Here is a 23,663-nt window from a genome sequence, read left to right on the forward strand (position 1 = left end):
TTTATTTGACTTTATCATTCATTTTAATGGTATTTTTATTTTTTCAAATGTATTATTATTTTTTGACTTTTTTATTTTTTTAAAGCCTGTCACATCTGTGAATGTGGAATGTGTTTTGTTGGTTGATTGAAAAACAAGAAAACTTAATAAAACTTTAAATTGAAAAAAATTAAATAAAATAAAAAACAGCGAGTGACTGTGTGACTAGCACCATTTGTGTGTCTCTCTCCTGCTGCAGCGACCACCACAGAACGTCAAAGTGTTTATCGAGCTGTACTTGTTGCTGAAACTGCAACATAATTGCAGACATTTCTGACTGAAAAGTTCCGTTACCAAAACCCCTAATTTGTTTAGGAAAAACATTCCCTTTTATCCTCAACCCTTGCTCTCTTTACATGACATGTATGCATCGCATGCACACGACCAAATACCTATTTGCACGGGACTAGTATTACTAGAGAACGTTGCTTATGTAATTATTACTTTGTTTTTCCAGAGGACGATTTGATTCGTTTTTTCCCAAACCGTCCCCTGTAATTCAGTTTTGTTCAATAAATTGACAGTTATGACGAAAGCCTGGAGGTTTTTATTCTAGGTGTGAAGATACAGTATTTGTCATTGCCGTCAGCTGGTCCAACCCCTGAAATGCATGAAAAACAAAAAGATGTACAGCATTAAAGAAGAGCCAACAGAGTAGTAGTTCAACAGGAAAAAGGGTTGGGCAACACTGGCCTAAAATGCTCCAACTAGCACATGTTGCTTGTAAGAGTGCCACTCTTGCAACACAGCAGCCTCTGGCACTCCAGTACGGCCTGGAGAGGAGGGTCAGGTTAAAGGTGCTTTTCCTCTCACTAGAGAATGCAGCCTGAGGCCCCAACACACTGAAGGCCCCCAGAATCTCCAGGTGTTAGAACCTCCGGTCTAGGCTGTCCTGGAGGCCAACAAGATATGAATCCATTACCTAATTACAGCACGAAACAGAAAATAAGTGATTAATAGCTGTTTATTTTAGTTTATCCAACGCACATGATGTAACATTGGTTTCATCACAGCATTTGAAAACCAATGTTTTTACCTCCTCTCTGAACCGAGCCCAGAACTGCTCCCTGGTCTTGGTCTTCTCCACCTGGCCTCTCCCTCTCCTCCTCCTCCTCCCTCTCTGAACCCGAGCCCAGAACTGCTCCCTGGTCTTGGTCTTCTCCACCTGGCCTCTCCCTCTCCTCCTCCTCCTCCCTCTCTGAACCCGAGCCCAGAACTGCTCCCTGGTCTTGGTCTTCTCCACCTGGCCTCTCCCTCTCCTCCTCCTCCTCCCTCTCTGAACCCGAGCACAGAACTGCTCCCTGGTCTTGGTCTTCTCCACCTGGCCTCTCCCTCTTTTCCTTGATGTTGAATGTGCCCAAACCCATTGGGTCATCGAGGTCCTGGTGGAGTTGGCTCAGAAATAAACACATAATGCTGTACACTAGTACAGACTAAATATGCACTATTTGTTTTTTAGCCCTTAGTCTAATTAAAGGAAAGTTTACTAACCATGTGGTGTATTTTATAGCCACGACTTCAGTCTGTCAATTTTAAGCCAGTTTGGGTCCCATCCGGATTGCCGGTGGTGCGCACTTGTGCTTACTTGGCCTTACTCCTCTCTCCTCCTCCTCTCCTTAATTATTCAGACCCTTTGCTATGAGACTCGAAATTGAGCTCAGGTGCATCCTGTTTCCATTGATCGTCCTTGAGATTTTTCTACAACTTGATTGGAGTCCACCTGTGGTAAATTCAATTGATTGGACATTATTTGGAAAGGCACACACCTGTCTATATGAGGTCCCACATTTGACAGTGTATGTTAGAGCAAAAACCAAGCCATGAGGTAGAAGGAATTGTCCATGGAAACCCGAGACAGGATTGTGTCGAGGCACAGATTTGGGGAAGGGTACCAAAATATTTCTGCAGCATTGAATGTCCGCAAGAACACAGTGGCCATTCTTAAATGGAAGAAGTTTGGAACAACCAAGAAACTTACAGAAGGACAACCATCCCTGCAGCACTCCACCAATCAGGCCTTTATGGTAGAGTGGCCAGATGGAAGTAACTAAAGTAAAAGGCTCATGACAGCCCGCTTGGAGTTAGCCAAAAGGCACCCAAAGGACTCTCAGACCATGAGAAACAAGATTCTCTGATCTGATGAAACTAAGATTGAATTCTTTGGCCTGAATGCCAAGTGTCACGTCTGGAGGAAACCAGGCACAATCCCTACGGTGGTGATGAGGAAGCATCATACCGTGGGGATGTTTTTCAGCGGCAGGGACCAGGAAACTACTCAGGATCAAGGGAAAGATGAACGGAGCAAAGAGAGATCCTTGATGAAAACCTGCTCCAGAGTGCTCAGGACCTCAGACTAGGGGGTGCGAAGATTCAACATCCAACAGCACAACGACCCTAAGCACACAGCGCAGGAGTGATTTCAGGACAAGTATATGCGTGTCCTTGAGTGGCCCAGCCAGAGCCTGAACTCGATCGAACATCTCTGGTGTCGTGACGTTGTATTAGTTCATGTGACGACTGTTGCTCATCGAATGATTAAACGTTTCTAATTGCGTGATTAACTGAATCAAGCAATTATTAACTCATTAACCTGGGGCACCATGGGAAAATACGTTTTTATTGAGTTTCTATTTCCCAAATGAACTCAAAGAATATCAGAATATCGATTTTACAACAGCCGCTAATTAATCAGTTTCCTCTACAGTCTCGTTCTGAACGTCGCATAATCCGGGAATCTGCACGGACCCGGGTCTCACCAATGAGTTCGTACCACACCAATCTTAGTTGAGTATTTATTTACTAGAAAGCTAAAATTTAATTTTACCTTTATTTAACTAGGCAAGTCAGTTAAAACCTGTTATGGATGATGCGAATTTTCGCCGCTTTTTGTTAAAAATCGCGCAACATTTCAAGGTCCTGCTACTCATGCCAGGAATATAGTATATGCATATGATAAGTATGTGTGTATAGAAAACACTCTGAAGTCTCTAAAACTGGTTAAATTGTGTCTGTGGCTATAACAGAACGTGTTTAGGAGTAAAATTCCCAGGGAAAACTGTTCACCAAAAACACAAAAAAAATATTCATCCGCCAGTCAATGTATTGTATAAGGCGACAGAAAATAAATGAGGTTCCCATTACAATGCCTACAGCTTCCACACGATGTCGCCAGTACTGGCATTTCATGGCTGCTTTATCCTTGGTTAGATGACGTATAGGCACTTCCTGTCTTGGGGCGCACCGCAGGATGTTATGAAAGTGAAAACATGGACGATGATTTCAAGACTTGCTGCTATCGAATACAGATCGCCCCGTGATCAATTTGATAGATTATTAACGTTTATTAATACCTAAAGTTGGTTTAGAAAAGTCGTTTGAAGTGATTTGTAAAAGTTTATAGGCAACTTTTGTCATTTTAAAAAGTGACGTTGCGTCTTGTAAAGGGGAATTTTCCTGGATCAGACTGGCCTTCATAAAATGACATTTTGGCTATACAATGACGGATTTAATCGGGAAAAAGACCCAATTGTGATGTTTATGGGATATATAGGAGTGCCAACAAAGAAGCTCGTCAAAGGTAATGAATGTTTTATATTTTATTTCTGCGTTTTGTGTAGCGCCGGCTACCGCAAAATCTTTTGTTTAGGTGTCGTTCAGGTATTTTGGGGGGTGCATGCTATCAGATAATAGCTTCTCATGCTTTCGCCGAAAAGCATTTTACAAATCTGACTTGGTGGCTAGATTCACAACGAGTGTAGCTTTAATTCAGTACCTTGCATGTGTGTTTTAATGAAAGTTTGAGTTTTATCGAAAACTATAGGTGGCGCTCTGAAATTTCAGCTGATTGATGTTCCTGCACAGGAACTATATTCCACATCATCCCTAAGAGGTTTAATTAAGAACAAATTCTTATTTTCAATGACGGCCTAGGAACAGTGGGTTAACTGCCTGTTCAGGGGCAGAAAGACAGATTTGTCAGCTCGGGGATTTGAACTTGCAACCTTCCGGTTACTAGTCCAACGCTCTAACCACTAGGCTACCCTACCCTGATGATAAAAGATACACATACACAAAAACACATTCTAGGCTATTGATTAGAACTTAGTATAACGGGCCAACACACTATGGCACGTGTTATCCAAAATGGGGATATAAAAGAGAGAGAAAAAGAGAGAGTACATGAGAGAAATACACATTTGTGTGAATTTGTCAGCTATGCTTATTCTAACCCTAGCCTTGCCCCAAACTACCGCTCTTATGGGTCAGAATATAATGATGTAATTACGTGGGGAAGGTCTCTGTGGATTCTCCGCGTACACCGTCCAGGCTGCTCAATGATGCACTTCTCCGGCGCACCTCTCTGGTCGTACTCACGATGTCAGTGTCCTTTTGGCTTAGGAGTTTGTTCCCTCGCCCTTGTTCTGGAAGGGCTCTTCTGAGGACAGACCGCTCTGTAGCTCAGAGCTCACAGCGTAGGAATGAAACAGTGTAGATACCCCGATTCGATGAGGAGTGGAGGCTAGGTGGTTCGACTTGAATTCACCCGCTTAGACACAGCTACTCATCCGTAGCTTGGGTAGAAAAATATTTCTTTGTCTTCAAACTTGTGTTGCGTTTTGGGTTTGTTTACTTTTTTAGACCTCGACTGCAGCTTGGGTCACTTAGTCTCCTCTGTAAATTCTTTATTCACATGTTTTATACCCTTGTGTCAGAAGTGGGCGTAACCGCCTTTAGGGCAATTCTCTGGGCGTACCTAGTTAAGAGGCAAGGTCTAGATTTTACTCAAATCCAATTTTACACAACTTCACATTTCATCTTTACCAAAACATTCTCTTTGATGTATAAACCTCAAACATATACTAGGTAAACTGTTGACGTTACAATGTTTTCGTAATAACGTCATCTATTAACCTTTAATAACAAAACAAAAATGACATTTTCATATTCCATCTACTGTCATGACCACCATTGTGGCTGACGGAAACCATTGTTCCAAAGTCCTTTATTTCATGTTAAATGTTCTGAGGCTGGTTCTCCATAGTAACAGGACAAAGGAATTTGTCTATGGCCTGAGATTAACCAGGGAGTGAGGGGTCATAAAATTCCACATCTTCAGACCCCTAGATCTCTCCTCCTCTGTTGGGGTTGAGAGATAATCTGTAGGGTTGTGGTCTCCTGTAACCTGACCTGATCAGGACAGTCATGACACTGGAGAGACCTGAAAGTATCTGTGCAGCGACACTCCCCATCCAACCTGACAGGGCTTAAGAGGGTCTGCAGAGAAGAATGGGAGAAACTCCCCAAATACAGATGTGCCAAGCTTGAAGCGTCATACCCAAGAAGAGACTGTAATCGCTGCCAAAGGTGCTTTCTTTAAAGTACTGACTAAAGGGTCCAAATACTTACGTAAATGTGATATTTCAGGTTTTTATTTTTAATACATTTGCGTACATTTCTTTAAAAAAACAGCTTTTGCTTTGTCACAATGGTGTATTGTGTGTAGATTGAGGAGGGGGAAACTATGTAATCCATTCTAGAATAAGGCTGTAACGTAACAAAATGTGGAAAAAGTCAAAGGGTCTGGAAACTTTCCATATACACTGTACATGTTGTGTTTAATTTTGGAATGTTGACCTTCCTACGTACTGTAGATCGCAAGCTCATAGTAAGTCAATAGGGCTAACTGGTTAGCTAATAGTACTGTTAGCTAGCCAGATGGCCACAAAGAATTGTTAGCTTAGCTACCAATGAATAATTGACATCTATCTTGCATAATATTAGTTTTAAGTAATTTTAGCCTGTTTAACTAGCTGGCTAGCTAGATTATTACGATTCACATATATAACTGATAATTATGAAGTAAAAAGTTTGCTTTGTGTATATCTTGGAAGAAGTTTCAGTGAATGGGGAGCCGAAGTGTGAGGTAATACAGTAGGGGGAGTGTGAGTCCTTTTCAAATCTATTGTTTTACTCATTCTCCACACTCTTCCTCACAAGAACGTACTCAAGAGAACGTGGTCGGAGAATGCACTCGGAGCATGAGAGTTTGGAGCACGGTGGTATGCATATTGAGAAACACCCTGTGTGATAGCAATGGCTTCATGAATGCTTGTTCTTCTGTGTTCTCTCCAGTCCAACCCCAGCGAAGCAGACCTGAATGCCAGGGGAGCGTGGTCCCAGGGGTACACTGGGAGAGGAGTGGTGGTCACCATCCTGGATGACGGCATAGAGAAAGACCACCCAGACCTTGCCTCCAACTACGTGAGTACTGCAACCACAACCTGCTCTGTCTCGATGGAAGAAGTACGTTACGAATCGCCTATTAATTTTTTTATATTACATTCTTTCTACCTGAAAATACCACTTATATTTTGTGACAACGGATGCGTCTTCTCCTTCAGTTTCAAACTAAACATGTAACTGTCATTGATCTACAAGTAATTTGCATGCTGAACAGCCCCAGACGATATCAGTAGCCTAGTCAAACGGTGCACTGTGCCCAACTTTGTGGGCTTACAACAAATCTTTCACATCTGATCTTTTACATCTTTAGGGCACTTTCAGCATTCAAATGTGAAAACGGCTTGCGCTAAATTAGGCTTTATTAGTCGAGTGACAACCTATGTACAGTGCATTCGGAACGTATTCAGAACCGTTGACTTTATCCACATTTTGTTACGTTACAGCCTTGTTCTAAAATTGATTACATTTTTAAAATAGTGGTGCATTCCAATCAAGTTGTAGAAACATCTTAAGGATGATCAATGGAAACAGGATGCCGCTGAGCTCAATTTCGAGTCTCCATAGCAAAGGGTCTGAATACTTATGTGAATGTAATATTTCAGTTTTGTATTTTTTATACATTTGCATACATTTCTAAAAGCCTGTTTTTGCTTTGTCATTATGGGGTATTGTGTGTAGATTGATGAGGAGAAAATAAACGCTTTAATGCATTTTAGAATAAGGCTGTAATGTAACTAAATTTGGAAGAAGTGGAGTGGTGTCAATACTTTCCAAATGCACTGTAATTTGCAAAGTTATTGTTGTCAATGCGCTGTTGAAAATGGTGTTTTACCGAAGACACTTATCTGACTTTACCTGCTGAACAGGGCTTACAATAGATTTTATTTTGATTGTTCAGGTTCTCCATCTGCAATGGTTTAGGTCATTTCGCTTTAAACAATCAGTGTATATGGTCATTTTTAGATATAAAGGCAGTGGTGTAAAAATAATTAAGTGAAAATACTTGTGTTTTTTTAGGGTATTTGTACTTTACTTTCTATATTTTTGACTAAGTTTTAATCCACTACATTCCTAAATAAAATATTTACTTTTTACTCCAATCAATTTTCCCTAGCACCTAAAGGTACTTGTTACATTTCGAATGCTCAGGCAGGACAGAATTATGGTTCAATTCATGCAGCTATCAATATAACGCATTGTCATCCCAACTGCCTTTGATCTGGTGGACTCACGAAACACAAATACTGCATTTGTAAATTATGTCTAAGTGCTGGAGTGTGGCCCTGTCTGTCTGTAAAATACAAACAAACAATTGTGCTGTTTGGTTTGCTTAATATAAGGAATTTGATGTATAGCATTTACTTTTACTCAAGAATGACAATTGGGTACATTTTCCACAGCTGTACTTTAGTATATTTAAAACCAGATACTTTTACTCCAGTAGTATTTTACTGGGTGACTTTTACTTTAACTTGAGTCATTTTATGTTAAGTATCTGGTTACATTTACTGAAGTATGACAATTTCATATTTTTTTCCACCAGGGTAAAGTTGATCATTTCATGAGGACAGAAACAAGCTCACTTCATAAATCTTCCAAACGGTCAAAATGGGTGAAATCCAAAGTTCTGTTATATATTCATTGGCTATGTCATAATTAATTTGTAATTTATAAATATTGATACATTACTAGCCCCCACAACTTAATCTTCAAAAATGACAGATTAATTAGTGGGTGATGGTGATTTCAGAACCAAAGTGGAGTGACAAAAAACATAGGCCACATTGCCCGCCCAAATCTCATAGTGGTAGTGGGGTGGTAGATGCCTAGTCTCCCTAATGGCTCACCTAGACATACATAATTTACACACACACACACACACACACACAGAAGTCAGCTCAGATAGATCCAACTCAGAGGCACAGCTCACAGCACATGAGCTCCATCAGCAGCGGATTTTCATTTTATTTATGCAACAAATGTTAGTGTATCGATCCGCATGGAACCAAGTCGCATCGATTCGTTCTCTAATCAAATCGAATCGCACTGAATAATTTACAATTAAAACATATCGTTCCTGTATCGGAGCCCATGTGTCTAGATACATATCAAATCGTCTTGAAAGGGAAAGATGCACATCCCTAATACCTACCTCAAATTAATTTCCAGGAATTGCTTTCGTTTGAGTGCAGCAACAGATGGAGGAAAAGAGACTCTTAAAATCCAATTTATGCTTGATCTGACAATGTGGTCGGAGGCTTCGTATGGAGGGTGTTACGCAATTGCGGAGCCTTCGGAGACATATGCAGTGGCCAAATCGAGCTCCGTACTGCATCGCCGTGCGCTTCTCAAATTTTGGAACAATGCGGAGGGCTCTGTATAGCTCCGCATTGACATGATTGGTTGACGGTAGGTGGGGGCGGGAGGTTCTGTAAAAAACAGAAACTCACGGTCGGCTCTGACTTCTGCGGGGGCCGCATTGCAATAAATGGTGTACTGCCAATGCAGACGTCGGATTGACGATGCAGAGCCTTTAAGGCTATTGAGATTCATCCTGAGAGTGGTCACTCTCACTATTACCATATGCTTACTTCCTTAACATGAAAGGAAAGGATGCTCTTCAGCCATAGCCTGAGTCTCACATCTCAGACACCTGTTTCCATCTCTGTTCCCAGGACCCTGATGCCAGCTATGATGTTAATGATGGAGACTCTGATCCCCAGCCACGCTACACACAGCGCAACGAGAACAGGTACTGTAATGGGATTTCCCTGCTCTGCCCCACACTACTAAACTGGACCATACATACAGCCAAATGAGCTATGTCAAAAGTTTGTTAGATTGTGCAAGCTTATTTTGCAGGTTCACTGCATCATGTAACGCTGTTTCTTTCAGAATAGGCCCTCAAGCAAGCACTTGTCTTTCAGTCTGTCTGCTCTCATTTACAAACAGCAACAGCCTACAGCAGTCAAACAACACTGCTTCTCTGACGCAGTGTCATCCATTAATAACTTGAGGGGATTGTTGACTGGTGATTTAATCATATGAAATACTAGTATGCACTGCATTGAAGGTACCCAAGAACACAATGGTAGAGTGGCCAGACGGAAGCCACTCCTCAGTAAATTGTGCATGACAGCCCGCTTGGAGTTTGCCAAAAGGCGCCTACAGGACTCTCAGACCATAACAAACAAGATTATTTTGTCTGATGAAAGATTGAACTCTTTTGCCTGAATGCCAAGCGTCACATCTGGAGGAAACCAGGCCCAGCTCATCACCTGGCCAATATCGTCCCTACGGTGAAGCATGGTGGTGGCAGCATCATGCTGTGAGTATGTTTTTCACCGGCAGAGACTGGGAGACTAGTCAGAATAGAGGCAAAGATGAATGGAGCAAAGTACAGAGAGATCCTTGATGAAAACCTGCTCCAGAGCATTCAGGACCTCGGACTGGGGCAAAGGTTCACCTTCCAACAGGACAACGACCCTAAGCACACAGCCAAGACAATACAGGAGTGCCTTCGGGACAAGTCTCTGAATGTCCTTGGCCCAGCCAGAGCCCGGACTTGAACCCGATCGAACATCTCTGGAGAGACCTGAAAATAGCTGTGCAGCAACACTCTCCATCAAACCTGACAGAGCTTGAGGGATTTGCAGAGAAGAATGGGAGAAACTCCCCAAATACAGGTGTGCCAAGCTTGTAGCGTCATACCCAAGAAGACTCAAGGCTGTTATCGCTGCCAAAAGTGCTTCAACGAAGTACTGCGTAAAGGGTCTGCATTGTGCCCCACCACCCGCCATCCCCTCTTTTACGCTACTGCTACTCTCTGTTCATTAGATATGCATAGTCACTTTAACCATATCTACATGTACATGCTACCTCAATCAGCCCGACTAACCGGTGCCTGTATATAGCCTCATTACTGTATATAGCCTCGCTGCTGTTATTTTTCACTGTCTTTTGTTGTTTTTATTTCTTTACTTACCTATTGTTCACCTAATACCTTTTTTTCACTATTGGTTATAGCCTGTAAGTAAGCATTTCACTGTAAGGTCTACCTACACCTGTTGTATTCAGCGCACGTGACAAATAAACTTCGATTTGATTTAAGTTTTTTTTTTTTTTTCTACATGGGTTAGCTTTATCATTATGGGGTATTGTGTGCTTCTACACCTGCATTGCTTGCTGTTTGGGGTTTTAGGCTGGGTTTCTGTACAGCACTTTGAGATATCAGCTGATGTACGAAGGGCTATATAAATACTTTTGATTTGATTGACTAATACGTTTTTTAAAAATTGAATAAGGTTGTAACGTAACAAAATGTGGAAAAAGTCAATGGGTCTGAATACTTTCCGAATGCTCTGTAGATATGTACATTTAGGCAAGGATAAAGTGACTAGGCAACAGGATAGATAAAAAACAGTTTTAGCAGCGTATGTGAAGGGTTAGTGCAAAAAGGGTCAACACCACCACTTCTACCACCACCTCAGAGCCTGAGCAACTTTGTTTGTAGCTAGTGCAGTAGTTTATTTGCCCCTGGCTGATACCACCTCCTCTCTCACAGCTTAGTAAAAAAGCGCTGGTCCAAAAGTAAAAGGGGGTTTCCAAAGCGCCTCCTCCTCAGCCCCTCTCACTCCCTCACCGTGACCCCAGCGTGTGGCTGTGTCTTCTGCCATGGCTCCATCTCCCGTGGATGAGATTAGAAAAGGGGGAAACCCCTCCCTGGCCAAACCCTCCCCTAACCCGGACAGCGCTGGGCCAATTGTGTGCTGCCCTTTTGGGCTCCCGGGCACATCCGGCTGTGACAGCCTGGGATCGAACTCAATGCTGTAGTGGTGCCTCAGCACTGCAATGCCTTAGACAGCTGCGCCACTCTGAAGGCCCACAGTCTTTTTGTTTGTTTTTCTCATTTATTTTGTTTCAAAGCTTAACAGGATCTTGCAGTATGTCAGGAAACATGATAAATGAGTCTTTCATAACACTGTCGAAACATATTTCAGATAGAACTAAAATCTCTCCACAGCACAGCATGGTTTAAACTTCCCCATATTTACATGATTTGAGCTGCCTCTGCCTCTACTGTAAATACTGAAGAGATTCAATGCATTTCTACCAGTGAACTGAAAATGGCTTTGCATGTTGTATCACCAAATGTTTTCCCTTCCCTTGAACAAGAACCCCGTCTTCTTTTAAGCTGCCTCTTTTCTGTACATATTGGTGTGAGTTGTACTGTATCTACTGTACATATTGAAGTGATTTAACAGTTGATTGGCATTACCGAAAGCATTTAAGTCCACTGTTTTATTCTGTCTCTACAGAAGAGATTCCCTCTCTCTTTTCCCCACTGGGAGAAAAGCAATTGGTTTGCATAGTCAAGGCCCAAGGCTTTCACTTTAACCAGGGACCTTGTTTCCATCGTTGCCTGGAGTAGTACTAGAGTAGCTCTGCCTAGTACACCCCTGCCCCCCTGTCTGTTTGAGGCAGGTTCCACTCAGTTCTGCTGACTAGGGAACACAGGGCTACTCCTTGGTTGGTTGAGCTTCTCCTTTCCAGATCCGCTGCTGCTGCACAGAACTTCAGAAAACGCACACAGACAGTGCCCTGAAAAATGATTAGCCCCCTTTCTGATTTTCTGTTTTTTTTTCATATTTTGGACACTGAATGCTATCAGATCTTCAACCAGAACCTAATATTAGATTAAGGGAACCCGAGTGAACAAATAACACAACATATTGATACTTTTTTCATTTATTTCATAAACAAAGTTATGCAACACCCAATGCACTCGTGTGAAAAAGTAATTATACCTTTAGCTGCGATGACTGCAACCAAACACTTCCTGTAGTTGTTGAACAGTCTCTCACATCCCTGTGGAGGAATTTTGGCCCTGTCTTCCATGCAGAATTGCTTTAACTCAGCTACATTGGTGGTTTGTCCTGCCACAACATCTCAATCGGGTTTAGGTCTGGACTTTGACTATAGGCCATTTCTATAGGCCATGCTCCCAAGTGGCGCAGTGGTCTAAGGCACTGCATCTCAGTGCAAGACGGTTCGAATCCAGACTGTATCACACCCGGCCGTGATTGGGAGTCCCATAGGGCGGCGCACAGTTGTCCGGGTTTGGCGGGGTAGGCCGTCATTGTAGATAAAAATTTATATAACAATTTGTTTTTAACTGACTTGCCTAGTTAAATAAATGTATAATAAAAAAAATATTTGTTGCTTTTGAGCCATTCTGGACTTGCTTGTGTGTTTTGGATCATTGTCTTTCTGCGTGTTCCATCTGCTCTTCAGCTCACAGATGGATGGCCTGACATTCCCCTTCAGAATTATCTGATACAGAGCAGAATTCATGGTTCCTTCAATGATGGCAAGTCGTCCGTGTCCTGAGGCAGCAAATCATCCCCAAACCATCACACTACCACCACCATGCTTGACCGTTGGTATGCAGTGTTTGGTTTTTGCCAGATATAGCAAAGACTGATCAACAACTACAAGAAGTGTTTGGTTGCAGTCATTGCACCACCAGTTATTGAGTGTAAGGGGGCAATTACTTTTTCATACAGGGTCATTAGGTGTTGCTTAATAACTTAGTTAATTAAATAAATGAAATAAGTGTCAACATTTTGTTATTTATTCATTCAGGTTCCCTTTATCTAATATTGGGTTTTGGTTAAATATCTCATAATATTCAGTGTCAGAAATATGCAAAAATTGAGACAATCTGAAACACGGCAAATACTTTATCAAGGCACTGTATACACATGGTACCTAAGCAAGCACATGCACACACAGTACACTACACACACAGTACAGACACAGTACACTACACACAGAGTTCGGCTGTTGCTGTCAAGGTAATTATCCAGGACGGAATCAATATCTGACCATGAAATGAGAAGCAAGTGTGTCTGTCAATAGCTCTGAGCACTGTGTGTTTGGAGTGACCTGAGAAGAAATTATAGCAGATGAGTACAGTAAATCCCCATAGAGGCGTGCAGCCAGGTGCTGAGTAATGCTCTCCGCCTCCTCACAATGGGATTATATGAATATTTTCATGGGGAGAAAAGGGAACAGGAGACTTAAGTCGGAAGCTTACGTCCCCTTCCCCTGCCAAGGCTGGTTCATTTGTATTGGTGACATGCAAGGTTGGGTTTTGAATTTGCATCCATTTAGTAGTTGTTCTGGGTAGCTGCTTTGTACTGCAAGTTGGCAGGACTGGCAGGTACTGTTGAAAGGGTTTCAAGCCAGGTGAGGCTCACTCAAGCAGGTAATTATTTTGTGCTCCATCATCAGAATGTTTGTCCTCTGTGCTTTCTCTCCTCCTCTCCTCTATTATAGTGCTGTCAATACTGTGGATTGGAGATTGGAGAGGCTGAGAAGAGCCTGAGATTCTAGTAGTCCCAGGTTTAGTTTATTTGTCAGGTGCACAGCATACAGCAGGTGTAAAACAGTTCAGTGAAATGTTTACTTACTAAGCTTTTTCCCAACAATTCAATATCTAGGTGAGAGGAAATAATTTGAAGGAAATAATAAAGTAATAATATAGGTAAAAAAATATATTTATATACACTACCGTTCAAAAGTTTGGGGTCACTTAGAAATGTTTTTGTTTATGAAAGAAAAGCACTTTTTTTTGTCTATTTAATATAACATCAAATTGATCAGAAATACAGTGTAGACATTGTTATTGTTGTAAAAAAATATATTTAATTTTTTATTTATTTCACCTTTATTTAACCAGGTAGGCCAGTTGAGAACAAGTTCTCATTTACAACTGCGACCTGGCCGAGATAAAGCAAAGCAGTGCGACACAAACACAAAGTTACGCATGGAATAAACAAACGTCCAGTCAATAACACAATAGAAAAAAATCTATATACAGTTTGTGCAAATGGAATAGGCGGTAAGGCAATAAATAGGCCATAATAGCGAAGTAAATTACAATTTAGCAAATTAACACTGGAGTGATAGATGTGCATATTGATGTGCAAGTAGAAATACTGGTGTGCAAAAAAGTAAATAAAAACAATATGGGGATGAGGTAGGTAATTGGATGGGCTATTTACAGATTGGCTGTGTACAGCTGCAGCGATCGGTAAGCTGCTCAGATAGCTGATGCTTAAAGTTAGTGAGGGAGATGTGACTTCAGCAATTTTTGCAATTTTTCCAGTCATTGGTAGCAGAGAACTGAAAGGAAAGGCGGCCAAAGAGGTGTTAGCTTTGGGGATGACCAGTGAGATATATCTGCTGGAGCGCGTGCTACGGGTGGGTGTTGTTATGGTGACCAGTGAAATGAGATAAGGCGGAGCTTTACCTAGCAAATACTTATCGATGACCGGGAGCCAGTGTGTCTGGCGACGAATATGTAGCGAGGGCCAGCCGATGAGAGCATACATGTCGCAGTGGTGGGTAGATTATAGGGCTTTGGTAGACTGCATCCAGTTTGCTGAGTAGAGTGTTGGAGGCTATTTTGTAAATTACATCACCAAAGTTGAGGATCGGTAGGATAGTCAGTTTTACGAGGGTATGTTTGGAGGCATGAGTGGAGGCTTTGTTGCAAAATAAAAAAGCTGATTCTATACTTCATTTTGGATTAGAGATGTTTAATATGTTTCTGAAGGTGACAGTCTAGCCAGACACCTAGGTATTTGTAGTTGTCCACGTATTCTAAGCTAGAACCATCCAGAGTAGTGATGCTAGTTGGGCTGGCGGGTGCGGGCAGCGATCAGTTGAAAAGCATCCATTTAGTTTTACTAGATTAAGAGCAGTTGGAGGCCACGGAAGGAGTGTTGTATGGCATTGAAACTCGTTTGGAGGTTTGTTAACACAGTGTCCAAAGAAGGGCCAGATGTATACAGAATGCTGTCGTCTGCGTAGAGGTGGATCAAGGAATCACCCTCAGCAAGAGCGACATCGTTGCTATATACAGACAAAAGTGTCGGCCCGAGAATTGAACCCTGTGGTACCGCCATAGAGACTGCCAGCAATTCGGACAACAGGCCCTCTGATTTGACACACTGAACTCTATCTGAGAAGTAGTTGGTGAACCAGTCGAGGCAGTCATTTGAGAAACCAAGGCTGTTGAGTCTGCCGTTAAGAATACGGTGATTGACAGAGTCGAAAGCCTTGGCCAGGTCAATGAAGACGGCTGCACAGTATTGTCTTTTATCGATGGCGGTTATGATATCGTTTAATACCTTGAGCGTGGCTGAGGTGCACCCGTGACCAGCTCGGAAACCGGATTGCACAGTGGAGAAGGTGCGGTGGGATTCGAAATGGTCAGTGATCTGTTTTGTTTACTTGGCTTTCGCAGACTTTAGAAAGGCAGGGCAGGATGGATATAGGTCTATAACAGTTTGGGTCTAGAGTGTCACCCCCTGTGAAGAGGGCGATGACCGCGGCAGCTTTCCAATCTTTAGGAATCTCAGACGATACGAGAGAGAGGTTGAACAATGGCGGCGGATCGTTTTAGAAAGAGAGGGTCCAGATTGTCTAGCCCAGCTGATTTTTACGGGTCCAGGTTTTGCATCTCTTTCAGAACATCTGCTATCTGGATTTGGGTGAAGGAGAAGCTGGGGGAGGCTTGGGCAAGTAGCTGTGGGTGGTGCGGAGCTGTTGGCCGGGGTTGGGGTAGCCAGGAGGAAAGCATGGCCAGCCGTAGAGAAATGCTTATTGAAATTCTCGATTATCATGGATTTATCGGTGGTGACAGTGTTTCCTAGCCTCAGTACAATGGGCAGCTAGGAGGAGGTGCTCTCATACTCCATGGACTTTACAATGTCCCAAACCTTTTGGAGTTGGAGCTACAGGATGCAAATTTCTGTTTGAAAAAGTTAGCCTTTGCTTTCCTAACTGACTGCGTGTATTGGTTCCTGACTTCTCTGAAAATTGCATATCGTGGGGACTATTCGATGCTAATGCAGTCCTCCAAAGGATGTTTTTGTGCTTGTCGAAGGCAGTCAGGTCTGGAGTGAACCAAGGGCTATATCTGTTCTTAGTTCTACATTTTTTGAAAGGGGCATGCATGTTGCTGGGGGGTTCTAATGGTCAATTAGCCTTTTAAAATTATAAACTTGGATTAGCTAACACAACGTGCCATTGGAACACAGGAGTGATGGTTGCTGATAATGGGCCTCTGTACCCCTATGTAGATATTCCATAAAATAATCTTCCGTTTCCAGCTACAATAGTCATTTACAACATTAACAATGTCTACACTGTACTTCCGATAAATTTTATGTTATTTAAATAGACAAAAAATGTGCTTTTTTTTCAAAAACAAGGACATTTCTAAGTGACCGCAAACAGTTGAACGGTAGTGTATATGAAAGAAGAAAAGGAAATAAACACGTGCAAGCTGGAAACAGGTCAGTGCCAGTACCATCATTACAATGTGCAGGTGTACCTGTTACGATAAACTATGAGTGGTGGGTGGAATCAGGCGCAGAGAGCAGTGTTCTGTCGTTTATCAAACATTTATTCACCGGTGCAACCAAAATGAATGACGCCAACACACAAGGCGTATAAGTTGCCAGTCCAAAAACAACAGGACAAAATAGACCGGATAAACAAAGAACACGAAAAACAATACACCATCAAACACAGAGTAACAATAAACAAGCCCGCACAAAATACCCAGCAGGCCTAGTGCCCTTAAATACCCTACAAACAAACCCTGATACAAAACAGGTGTACCCAATAAACCAATAACAACCACAAACGGAAAAAGAATCGATGGCAGCTAATAGGCCGGTGACGACGACCGCCGAGCCCCGCCCGAACAGGAAGAGGCACCCTCTTCAGCGAGGTTCGTGACAGTACCGGAGTAAATGGGGTAGGTATGTACATGTAAAAAGTGACTGGTAGCAGGATAAATACTAATGGTAATAATAATCAATACTAATTAATATAGCAGCAGCGTAAGTGGGTGTGTGCATGGTGATGGGTGTGTGTGTAAGATTGTGAGAATGTGTTGCTAGAGACCTGGGTGAACATAGAGTCAGTGCAGTTAGCTGTTCAGGATTCTTATGGCTTGGGGAAAGAAGCTGTATTGGAGATGTTGGTCAAAAACCCGATGCTCCAGTACCGCTTGCCGAACGGAAGCAGCGAGAACAGTCCATGGTATGGGTGATGGGAGTCTATGGCAATTCTTCTGGCCTTTCTTAGACATCGCCTGGCATGAATGTCCTGAATGGCTGGGAGCTCTTCACCAGTGATGCACTGGGCTCTGTAGAGCCTTGCAGTCGAGGGCAGGAAGTCCAGGAGGTGTTCAGTCAGAGGGTGCCTAGCTTGGTAACGAGCTGGGAGAGCACTATGGTGTTGAATGCTGGGCTGTAGTCAATGAACAGCATTCTCACATACATTGAGTTTACAAGACAAAAAGGACACCTTCCTTAAACCCAGCAGCGTTGCAGTTCTTGACACGAACCGGTGCAACTACTACCATACTCTGTTCAAAGGCACTTACAGTTTGTCTGAGTTTTACATACACCTTAGCCAAATACATTTAACCTCAGTTTTTCACAATTCCTGACATTTAATCCTAGTTAGAATTCCCTGTCTTGATCAGTTAGGATCACCATTTTATTTTAAGAACGTGAAATGTCAGAATAATAGTAGAGTGTCAGGCATATGTGTATAGGTGGCAGGGAAGTCAGGCGCAGGAGAGTCAAACGGAGTGTAAAATGGAGTCTTTTAATAATGTCCTATTAACATGCTCCATAACACTAAACAGGAAAAGAACATAAACAAATATGGGTACGAAGACCCGTCGCGCACCTATACAACAAAAACACTACACTGACAATAAACAATCTCTGACAAAGACATGAGGGGAAACAGAGAGTTAAATACACAACAGGTAATGAATGGGATTGAAAACAGGTGTGTGGGAAGACAAGACAAAACCAATGGAAAATGAAAAATGGATCAATGATGGCTAGAAGACCGGTGACGTCGAACGCCGAGCACCGCCCGAACAAGGAGAGGCAACGACTTCAGCAGAAGTCGTGACAGAGAGTGATTTATTTCAGCTTTTATTTCTTTCATCACATTCCCAGGGTGTCAGAAGTTTACATACACTCAATTAGTATTTGGTAGCATTGCCTTTAAATTGTTTAACTTGGGTCAAATGTTTTGGGTAGCCTTCCACAAGCTTCCCACAATAAGTTGGGTGAATTTTGGTCCATTCCTCCTGACATAGCTGGTGTAACTGAGTCAGGTTTGTAGTTCTCCTTGCTCGCACTCACTTTTTCATTTCTGCCAACAGATTTTCTATGGGATTGAGGTCAGGGCTTTGTGATGGCCACTCCAGTACCTTGACTTTGTTGTACTTAAGCCATTTTGCCACAACTTTGGAAGTATGCTTGGGGTCATTGTCCATTTGGAAGACTCATTTGCGACCAAGCTTTAATTTCCTGACTGATGTCATGAGATGTTGCTTCAATATATCCACATAATTTTCCTACCTCATGATGCCATCTATTTTGTGAGGTTCACCAGTCCATCCTGCAGCAAAGCACCCCCACAACATGATGCCGCCACCGCCGTGCTTCACGGTTGGGATGGTGTTCTTCGGCTTCCAAGCCTCCCCGTTTTTCCTCCAAACATAATGATGGTCATTATGGCCAAACAGTTCTATTTTTGTTTCATCAGACCAGAGGGCATTTCCCCAAAAAGTACGATCTTTTTCCCCATGTGAAGTTGCAAACTATAGGTTGGCTTTTTTATGGCGGTTTTGGAGCAGGGCTTCTTCCTTTCTGAGCGGCCTTTCAGGTTATGTCGATATAGGACTCATTTTACTGTGGATATAGATACTGTTGTACCCGTTTCCTCCAGCATCTTCATAAGGTCCTTTGCTGTTGTTCTGGTATTGATTTGCACTTTTCGCACAAAGTACGTTCATCTCTAGGAGACAGAACGAGTCTACCTCCTGAGCGGAATGACATCTGCGTGATCCCATAGTGTTGATATTTGCGTACTATTGTTTGTACAGATGAACGTGGTACCTTCAGACGTTTGTAAATTGCTTCCAAGGATGAACCAGACTTGTGGAGGTCTTGGCTGATTTTCCCATGATGTCAAGCAAAGAGGCACTGAGTTTTTTAGGTAGGCCTTGAAATACATCCACAGGTACACCGCCAATTGACTCAAATTATGTGAATTAGCATATCAGAAGCTTCTAAAGCCATGACATTTTCTGGAATTTTCCAAGCTGTTTAAAATCACAGTCAACTTAATGTATGTAAACTTCTGACCCACTGTAAGTGAAATAATCTGTCTGTAAATAATTGTTGGAAAAATGACTTGTGTCATGCACAAAGTAGATGTCCTAACCGACTTCCCAAAACTATAGTTTAACAAGAATTTTGTGGAGTGGTTGAAAACAAGTTTTAATGACTCCAACCTAAGTGTATGTAATCTTCTGACTTCAACTGTAAATATTTTTGTCTTGGCCATTCACCCTCTGAATGGCACACATGCTAAATTCATGTCTCAATTGTCTGTAATCTTAAACATCCTTCTTTAACCTGTCTCCTCCCCTTCATCTACACAGATTGAAGTGGATTTAACAAGTGACATCAGTAAGGGATCATAGCTTTCACCTGGATTCTCCTGGTCAGTCTGTCATGGAAAGAGCAGGTGTCTTTAATGTTTTGTACACTCAGTGTAGGTATTCCACTTGTAGGGGTGTGCCGATCTCGTCATATTCGTAATCGTATCCATTTCATCACACTTGATACTCATAATTGGATTTACTCGTATTAGGCTCCAATTCTCAGAGTACAAAACTCAACGGACACTGAAAGCTTAACCAAGTCTAATTCTTCCCAGAGGGTCAATACAGCTGCATTCAGACAAGGACAATTTCACACAAGCACTGATATTTAACCGTTCCTCATAGGCTGTCTCCTCCACAGCTGTCAAACATTGTTCTTTACTCCTAGGCAGGACTCTAGTGACACAGGACTTAAAAAAAAAAAATATCCCTTAAAGTGACCTGACCTGACCTCAACCACCCTCCATCACTAATCCATGGCTCTCTCCTCTTACCAATGCCTGCCACATGTAAATCGCTTCCCTGCACTCAATCCATTCCAAGCTTAATTGCACACACTATATATCTTCCTCCTATAACCATTAACTTCGGATGTAGACCCTCTAAACCTCAGCACTCCCTCATTGACATGACTAAGTATATTTCATATTCTCAGAACCCAACACTCGTGATCGGATAACCCGGAAGTGCATTTTAAATGCCTGCAAAGCCTATACCTCAAGTGTGCATTACTGCGCTATAAGTGCATCTCAGAGCACATGGTTATGTTCCTTCGCTCACTACCCCAACAGATAAAAAATAAAAAAAGATTTACTTGCTTAGTCCTATGCAACTATCAATGAAATAGGCTAATAGGCTACCACTGCCTGCATTCATTCCAGACACATATTTAGATGAAGGTAGACTAATTCGCTTGCCCCATATATTGTTTCAAAATAAAAATATGCAATCAAAATAAACTATTTACATTTGTAATTGTATTTTCTAATGATCTGTCACTCTGTAAACATGCCTGGGCAATAAGTAATAATAGCAAGCAAGCATGGGCTTGAATCATGACATAACGACAGACGTCGTCGGCAAAGGAATAATTATACGGACAACAAAGTAGGCCTACTAAACAGTGCCAAGTAGACAGACAAAAACAACCATATGGCCTCAGCAAAGTCGACAGGAAATAACTACATGGAACAAAAATATAAACGCAACATATAAAGTGTTGGTCCCCATGTTTCATGAGCTGAAATAAAAAATCCCAGAAACGTTCCAGACGCACAAAACTTATTTCTCTAAAATTTGGTGCAGAAATGCGTTTACGTCTTAGTGAGCATGTCTCCTTTGCCAAGATAATCCACCTGACAGGTGTGGCATATCAAGAAGCTGATTAATTTAAACAGCATGATCCGCTCAAAACAAGCAAGTACAGTGTAGAGCAGGGTGGCAGGGTTTCTCTAACTGGATCCTGAGATCCCCCTGGTATAGTGTAGAGCAGGGTGGCAGGGTTTCTCTAACTGGACCCTGAGATCCCCCTGGTACAGTGTAGAGCAGGGTGGCAGGGTTTCTCTAACTGGATCCTGAGATCCCCCTGGTATAGTGTAGAGCAGGGTGGCGGGGTTTCTCTAACTGGACCCTGAGATCCCCCTGGTATAGTGTAGAGCAGGGTGGCAGGGTTTCTCTAACTGGATCCTGAGATCCCCCTGGTATAGTGTAGAGCAGGGTGGCGGGGTTTCTCTAACTGGACCCTGAGATCCCCCTGGTATAGTGTAGAGCAGGGTGGCAGGGTTTCTCTAACTGGATCCTGAGATCCCCCTGGTATAGTGTAGAGCAGGGTGGCGGGGTTTCTCTAACTGGACCCTGAGATCCCCCTGGTATAGTGTAGAGCAGGGTGGCAGGGTTTCTCTAACTGGATCCTGAGATCCCCCTGGTATAGTGTAGAGCAGGGTGGCAGGGTTTCTCTAACTGGACCCTGAGATCCCCCTGGTATAGTGTAGAGCAGGGTGGCGGGGTTTCTCTAACTGGACCCTGAGATCCCCCTGGTATAGTGTAGAGCAGGGTGGCACGGTTTCTCTAACTGGATCCTGGGATCCCCCTGGTATAGTGTAGAGCAGGGTGGCGGGGTTTCTCTAACTGGATCCTGGGATCCCCCTGGATGCACGTTTTGGTATTTGCACTACACAGATTATTTAAATAATCAAAGCTTGATGATGAGTTGGTTATTTCAATCAGCTTTGTAGTGCTAGGGCAAAAACCAAAACGTGCCCCCTACAGGGGGCCAGGATCGAGTTTGGGAAGCCCTGCTCTACACTATACTTGCTTATTTTATCACATGAACTATTAGAATTTTAGCAACCAGGAAATCGTGGAGTGATTTCTGCATATTGCACCTTTTTATCTTTCATATCAATGAGAAAGAAAAAAAAATTAAGAAAAAAGGTAAAATTACTGGAAACACACAGTTTAAAATTACACTGCCATGTTTCCATGTTACAGCGCTTGTTTACAGAAGACAGAGGCAACCACCTGTTCTAATTAGATAGATAGCATCTCCAAACACCTGTTAGTAAGTTGCTCAGGATAAGTGCATCTGCTAAATTACTAAAATGTCAAATGTAAGGGAAGAAGGATGCCAGAAAAATGTTGCAACTGAAAAACACTGTAGGCTGCAACTGATTAAACCGGTTAAAACGGTGAATAGGAAAATGTTTTTTTTTTGCTTTTGTGAAATGATTTTGATGTGATATGAAAGTCACTTTATGTTTCTACAATATGATTCACAATTAGATGGAGTATTTGGTTGTTTTGTGTGCCAGAGCCAGTTTCCCTCTGAACATAACCTATAAGGTCCTTGGACGTTAAAGGAGTAGGCTCGCCTACACTCCTTAACAGTCCATTCTTGGGCTAACTGGACACTAAACAATGATTATAAATGTATACCACACAACACAAGTAAAACTTTGCCATTCAATGTATTATCTGGGTGACTATTTTAGCTACAGTTAACGGTAATTATGCAAACAGGCGATATGCAAAAAATGTACTTCTGTACTTGCATATGAAGCAGCATACTGCATATCTTCTGTAACAAACTGATGCTGGAGTTGAATGATGCTGTTTCACTCAGACTGAGTGAAACAGATATCTCCTTCAGAACTCTTTAAATACAGTTGCTTTGCATGACCCTATCCCTCCCTTTTCTCAACTGACTTGAGTTCCAGTCACTCCTATACAGTGACGATTTTAGCATGCACATTTTGGTGGGGCAAAAAAATAAATATGTTTTTGATGAATACCAGCAAAGCCACTACACAACACTCAAGAATACATTAATTGCACAATAACAGTGACAAACAGTGCCCCCAAACTGTTAGGGCGTCGATAAAGCTGTCCCAACAGCAGAGTCCCAACAGCAGTCCCAACACCTTACCACTGCTACACCTGGCTATCAGTAGAGCCTTGTCTGGCAGAGAAACAGTTCATTTTAAAAAACAAAGCTGATATGATTGACTTGCTTAAACAAATGTGTTTTCTACTGACAATTGAGATGTACAAACTATGGCATAAGGGGACGACAAGCGTATAAGAGGCAATCCGTAATTTAGATTAAGTCATTAATGAGCGAGCTAAAACAGATGTAGTCAATATAACTATTTGTTCAGCACTTTTGAAATGTACAGCAACAGAATTCAGAACATGAGCCGCTCTTACAGTATTCTCCCTGTACACCAAGTCAGAACTGTAGGACAAATAAAGGGGGCATAGAAACAGACAATGAAAGCTCTTACAATATTCAATGATGACACATCTCTAAAAACAGGCTATA

The 23,663-nt window shown here is 42.2% G+C and overlaps 1 protein-coding gene across 2 annotated transcripts in view; it reads left to right on the forward strand.

The window, feature by feature from the left end:
• The window catches only part of LOC115109520 (furin-like), a 191,351-nt gene that overhangs the window by 115,088 nt on the left and 52,600 nt on the right, over positions 1–23,663 (forward strand). For both annotated transcript variants that reach the window (XM_029634486.2, XM_029634484.2), the window contains exons 5-6: positions 6,172–6,300; positions 8,958–9,034. In XM_029634486.2, coding sequence (XP_029490346.1) covers positions 6,172–6,300; positions 8,958–9,034 — 206 coding nt within the window. The remainder of the gene's footprint in view (positions 1–6,171; positions 6,301–8,957; positions 9,035–23,663) is intronic.

This window comes from Oncorhynchus nerka, linkage group LG25 (genome assembly GCF_034236695.1).
Source record: "Oncorhynchus nerka isolate Pitt River linkage group LG25, Oner_Uvic_2.0, whole genome shotgun sequence".
Taxonomy (NCBI): domain Eukaryota; kingdom Metazoa; phylum Chordata; class Actinopteri; order Salmoniformes; family Salmonidae; genus Oncorhynchus; species Oncorhynchus nerka.